This window comes from Nematolebias whitei, chromosome 10, assembly GCF_014905685.2.
Source record: "Nematolebias whitei isolate Nwh7 chromosome 10, NemWhi1, whole genome shotgun sequence".
Classification (NCBI taxonomy): Eukaryota; Metazoa; Chordata; class Actinopteri; order Cyprinodontiformes; family Rivulidae; genus Nematolebias; species Nematolebias whitei.
Window position 1 is genome coordinate 33,513,668 of NC_056507.1, and position 6,372 is coordinate 33,520,039.

Genomic DNA, 6,372 nt, shown 5'->3' on the forward strand with positions numbered 1-6,372 from the left:
TGTAGGTACAATGCACGTGTAACTGTTGCACTATTAAATAAAATAAAAACAGATTATTTGTGTTAAATGGGTGTTGCCTTTATAAAAACTCAGCCGTGAATCTTGTAAAGACGAACGTAAGAAGTATGACCATCCAGCGCGAACTTCCTCTGGTTGACTGTTGAACTGTAGCCGTGTCATGTCCAGGAGCACACGTTAAGAACATACATGTAGGTTTCCACTTTGCATGTGCAGTTTGACCGTGGAGCTGCTCGAGCAGGCGGCGCAAACCAGCTTCTCCTCGCGCTTCACTTCGGAAGAGACTTTCAAGATGGACGCTTCTTCGAGCTCCACGGGTTTCTGTTTCCTTTTCGCTTCGGGCCACGCAGCCCCACGAAGATCCACGCTGGACACCGAAGACGTGTGCTAGTTGCTCTCGAAGCGCCCTCGGGTTTATCGTTCTTGTGTGTTTGGGAGCTGCTTGTTGTAACTTCCTGGTCGTCGCCTTGTCATGTCGGATGTAACTGCGCGTGGGACTTTGGACGCGTCGACGCTAACGGGATTGATCGAGTTTCATTCTGGTTTCGACTTTTACTCGGTGGCGATGTTTAAAACCAAGGACGGCTGTTTTCTACGACAAGCACAGGAGCCAGGACAGATTTCATGAGCGATGGAAAATGGTGGTGCCTCGACTAAAGGTGAAGGTGAACAGCTTCTTGTCGCCACTTTAAACATAAAGTCAGGGCATGTTGGTGCTCAGGCGCATTTGTGGTAGAAATTCAAACTCAGTTTTGTGGCTCCGGCTCGGTGCTCGAGCAGGTCCTCTGTCCCACGGTGGTGAAATAGTTCACCCCGTGTGTCTCTGAGCGGTGTTGTAATTTTCCAGTGGCTCGCTGTCCTCCACATTGTCCCCTCACCGTGTCCGTGTTCTTGTCGGCACTCCCAGGTGTTTTAAAACCTGTTCCAGAGTCCTCGGAGGGGTTTCAGAGCACTATTTTGGCTCCACTTCAAAGTGCGTACTTGTATGAGGAGTCAAAGTACTTCTTCAGATACAACTCTGCTGTTTTGGTGGAGAATCCTGAACTGGAAGAAAAGGTCAGCCCTTCATACAGCTCACACAAGAGTTCACTGCAGTATTTATTACTACCATGCACCATGACTACTGCATTCAGCGTTTTAAGTCTGTGTACATTATACCCCTTCCTTCAGAAATGAAGGAAAACCCAGTTTGCGAAGTTTCTGAGAGTATGTGCTGAGTTTTCTTGTCGTTTCCCCTTCAACAGTACAAAGCTTTCCGAGCCAAGAGGGAAGGCGCAGGCTACACAGACCATGAGCTCAAGGAGTCCTTTGGCTTTTTGCTGTTTGAGGACAGCAGCAAGGTACGAGCGCACGTCTGAGATGACCCCTTTTCAACCAAAGCCCCTGCCCTTCCTGGTGCTCACACGCTTCTTAACCACTCTTGTCGTGTTTTGAAGGCCAGCGCAGTCGGAGAAACCGGTTTGTCCACAGGAAACAGCAAATGCTCCACTTTGGGAGATCCGTCCAAGGGTAAATAGCTGCACTGCCTTTCGTACACGTGTAAAAAGACCGAGTGCATACTCACGGTTCAGTTGGGAGCTGAAGGAACACATGAAGAAGAAGTGCACTCGGCGCACGCAGACGGTCCACATCTGAGCTGAGGATAGGAGATTCTTTCTGTTTCGTGTGCCTGGTGCGAATAAAAGTGAAAGCAAAGCTGAGGGCTCTGAACATGTATAGAAGTGAAAGTGGAAGAAGTGTCTGTTGTACAACTGAACCTGCAAGTTGCAGCGTACATGAACCGTGCTCCATTGATCGTTGCCTGTCCGTGTTTTGGAGCTTTAGCCGTAGAATAGCTTCTTTGTGAGCGTGTCCATTTTGTTTCTGTGCAAGTGAACGTGCATAATGTATTTCTTAGTTGTTTCGATCTGTTAAAGATCTGGTGTAGATCGTCAAGTAACTGGAACGAATACTTCTTCTTTTTTTTTACTTTTCAGAAACCTTCCAGCTCATTCTCAGACTGAGGAGCTTTTTTTTTTTTTTTTAGTTTATGCAAAAAATCCAGCTCACCAGACCAGTTTTTAGCTCCTCGGTTTACACGCTAAACCAGCTTATGGCTTCTTTTGTTTCAGGTTACAGAACTTTTATTAGTTTTCACTCAATTTTAAAGCTTTAGTTTCTTTATACATTACAAATTAATGGTAATTATTTTGTGTTAGCTGTTGATTATTGTTGGTGAGAAGAAGCAACACATAGCTGGAAGAAGTGCTCCAGGTTTTGCTGACGTAGGCAAGCTGTGCGCCGTATGCATCGTGTGTAGTGTTCTCTGAAAGATATATTAACCAGAACCAGACATGCCAGAGTCGTGACCTGTTCAGGTCCACTGTACTGAACGCAGCATTGTTTGGAGCATAAGGTGTGTCCTTCACAACTGCAGCCCAGTCACCCTGCAGGGTGTGGTGGTTCTGTACTTGTATTGGTGTTGTCTCATACTTCCACTTATAACATTTTACACTTTTCTCATTGTACTTGTATTTGCCCCTGCCTGTATTTACATCTGAATGAATGTCTACTAATAGGTGTGTACATATCCATGTACTCTGATTGTTTGGATCTAAACCGCTGGTATCATGGGAAATCTGGATACATTGCCATTGTCAGGCTGACAAAGGTAATAAAAAGTTAGATTGTGAAATATTCTTTTGAACACTCACTGCTGCGTTTATGAGTATTTTTCTTTTATTGTTGCTGACAGGGTAAAGTTAAAAGGGTCGTAGAGAACTACACTCAGAATTTCACTGAACCCACCGTGGGCTTCGACTGTCACGTGTCAGAACAGCTGCCTTTGGTATCTGACAAAACCAGCTCCTTTCTTGCTTTCGAAAGAACCCAGGTAAAATTTCAGTTATTATAATTCAGTTTGGGCCTGTTTTTTTTTTTTTTTTGTGTGTTGTTGCCTTACAAGTGTTGCTTACGTGCCTTTTGCTTTTCAGTTCAATTCAATTATTTTATACAACTCCAAGTCACAACAGAAGTCATCTCAGGGCACTGAACAAAAATATTGACATGCATTATACAGTAAAAGCCAATTAGTAGAAGTTCTTTATCTAAGGAAGCAGCAGGTTGAGTTGAATCTTCACTTCATCACAGTCTCCCACCCTGAGCGAGCACAAAGGAGACAGTGGAAAGGAAAAACTTCCTGGTAACAGGAAGAAACCTCCATCAGAAACAGCCTCAGGACGAGCAGCCATCTGCTGTGACCGGCTGGTTTCAGAGGACAGGAAGGAGAGCCGAACACAGAACGGCAGGTCCAGATGAACTTTCTGTAGGAGGAAAGACAAAAAACATGTTCAGATAGAAATAATTACAAATACAAAGAGGAAGAGCAAGTTCAGACAGCAGCAGAGTGAGGAAGTGTGCTCAGTTTGTCCTCCAGCAGTCTAATCCTATAGCAGCATAACAGAGATCGGGCAGGAAACCTAAGCCATCTCTAACTATAGGATTTATCAAAAAGGAAAGTCTTAATCCCAGTCTGTAAACTGGACAATGTGTCAGCCTCACGGACAGAAACTGGAAGTTGGTTCCACTAGAGAGGAGCCTGATAACTGAAGGATCTGATTCACATTCTGCTTTTGGAAACTCTAGGAACCACAAGTAAACCTGCAGTCAGAGCGAAGTGCTCTGTTAGTAAAATATGGAACAATAAGATCTGTAATATAAAATGGAGCTAGGTTGTTGAGAGCTTTGTAGGTTAGAAGTAAGATTTTGAATTAAATTCTGGATTTGACAGGGAGCCAATGGAGAGAAGCTAAAACTGGAGAGATATGATCTCTCCCACTAACTCCAGTTAAGACTCTGGCAGCAGCATTTTGGATTAACTAAAGATGTTTTTGGACACCCAGATAATAAACCATTACAATAGTCCAACGTAGATGTGACAAATGCATGGACCAGTTTTTCTGCATCATTTTTGGACAAGATGTTTCTAGTCTTCGTGATATTACACAGGTAGATGTTCTGGTAACTCTTTAATGTGGGAGTTAAAAGTCATGTCCTGACCAAAAGTAACACAGTATTTTATTTTTCAGTATTACATATATGAGCTGCTGGATGATGGAAGCAATGGGACAACTCTGTCTCCCAGTGCTGCTTATCCAATTGCTATTGTATCGTTTTCATATATGGATACCAAAGCAGCAGTTCTTTCACAAGAGAAAAGGTATTGCACCTTTTCAATAACCCACCTGTCTTTAACTTTTATGTTCTTTATCTAGTACAATTTCATCAAGAATTGAATTATTCAAATCGTATTAATGAAGTCTCAATTTTCTTTTCCAGTGAGATGACAGATCTGGGTAAGTAACATATGATTTAATATAAAAAAGCTGTAGATGATTTGTATAAACACTGAAATGATCAGTTTAGTGGGGGTCTGCTGTCATTTTGCTCAAATATCCTGCACTGTATCTGAGTGTTTTGAAGATTACGTTCTCTATAAACAGTTTGAAACCTTGTATGTCTTCCATTTAACATTTCCTGCTGCGCTCAAACTTTTTCACTTGTAAAAACTTGTTCATGTTTGCTAACTCATTCATCCCTTATACAGGTGAGTCTCGCGCTAATGCTTGGCTTTTAACTAGAACAAGGAAAGAGTTCAATTGGCGATTTATCTATGCATGAATAGTACATGGACAGATTGCCTATGAAAGAGCTGCACTTGGGATTAAAAGAGCAGACACAAAGTTTTCTTCTTTATTTATGAAACACGTTTTCTAAGTGTAAGGGGGTCACAAAAACGCTCAGACACAATAGTTGTGATTGATCTATTATACTTGTTTATAGCACAGTACATGTAAGTGGCTCACTCTCTGAAATACCAAACATGCGTTTAGCGGCATAAACACCAACCAAGTGAGCCTCAGATGCAGAAAGTGTTCCAAAATGGGGTTCTACTCAGGAGAACGTCTGACTTGCTGCTAGCTCAGATGTCTTGGAGCAAGTTGTTAGAAGATGGCCATTGGGTTTTGCTGCAACTTGAGAATCGTTTTGTTGGATTGCAGCTGCAAAAGCGCCTGGACTTTACTGCTTTTTTGGCGTAACGCTGTACGTGCTGTACGAGGTATTGGAAGGGAACATTGGCAAATTTTGCCTTGATTACATTTGAGGTAAATAAAAAGCAAGATGGATAAATGTCACTACTTTTATATCTAAACCATTAAACATGCACGGGATTATTTGTAATAATTACAGAGATTGTGTTGTTAATCCCATGCGAATTGGCCATATCAGGGATTTGTTAAGTAAAACTTCTCCCACAAATTACCTACTATATTTTGTTGAACTCCGAGGTCCTGTGATAATACTAATCCAATGAGAATAGGCATCTCTGTGATTTGGACAGAAATGGGCAGGATCCGATACATAATGAGGCATTTTTTGTTTCTTGGCCACATGTTTATTTGCTTTTGGCTGCATTGGAGTGCATAAATAACCTTTTGCGTCCTGGGCCAGCAAAAGCCTATTGACCCATAATGGAACATACAAACAACACGTGAACACAAAAGCAGACTTACGCAATACGCACCGCTTTAACATCATATCCGGAAGATCTCTGTAAATTTCAGCTGTTTTGTTTTTGTATTGAACATTTTTTGAATTGATCATGTCCTGGATGACTGAAAATCTTCACCAACATCTCAGACTTTGGTTATCTCGTGCAGATGTGCCAACTAAAAAGCAGACGTTGGGGAGTAATTTATTTAGTACATGTGGTCCCTAGGTAAAACTAATCCTGTGCGAATAGGGCTTAAATCTGGAATAACCTCAGTACTGTTTCTAATAAACGGTTTGGAGGCGTACCCCATTGTTTACACACTGGTACATATTACCGGTAGGGCTGGGCAATATCTGGATGTTTTTAAAATATCACGATAATTTCAAATGCGATACAAAATGAGACTATATTGATATAAAACGATATAGTCTTAAACTCTATTTGCACAGGATTAGTTTTACCTAAGGACCACATGTAATAAATAAATTACTCCCTAACGTCTGCTTTTTATGTGGCGCATTCACACGAGATAGCTAAAGCCTGAGATTTAGCTGAAATTTATGGACTTTTTCTGGATATGATGTTAACGCGCTGCGTTGTCATGACCGGGCCGGTCCATAATAATGTGTTTAATGTGCGGGCCGGGACGGTCTCAGGCTTTGATGTGATTTTATAATAAGCACGGTTGAAATGGACTTGCGACCTGTCCAGGGTGTCCCCCACCTCTCGCACAGTGATGGCTGGACATGGGCACCAGCGATCCTGCTACCCGAAAAGGAAAAAGCGGGTGGATGTATGGGTCAGCTCATCACGCACGCGGC

At 42.3% G+C, this 6,372-nt stretch overlaps 1 protein-coding gene across 1 annotated transcript; it reads left to right on the plus strand.

The window, feature by feature from the left end:
• Nucleotides 1-453: 453 nt before the first annotated feature.
• On the plus strand, nucleotides 454-4,292 carry LOC119416484 (protein TASOR). Its single transcript, XM_037683718.1, has 7 exons — nucleotides 454-683; nucleotides 926-1,074; nucleotides 1,263-1,358; nucleotides 1,455-1,527; nucleotides 2,577-2,668; nucleotides 2,753-2,890; nucleotides 4,272-4,292. Exons 1-7 carry the CDS (start codon nucleotides 650-652, stop codon nucleotides 4,290-4,292), a joined length of 603 nt encoding a protein of 200 aa, XP_037539646.1. The 5' UTR covers nucleotides 454-649.
• The last annotated feature ends 2,080 nt before the right edge of the window (nucleotides 4,293-6,372 follow it).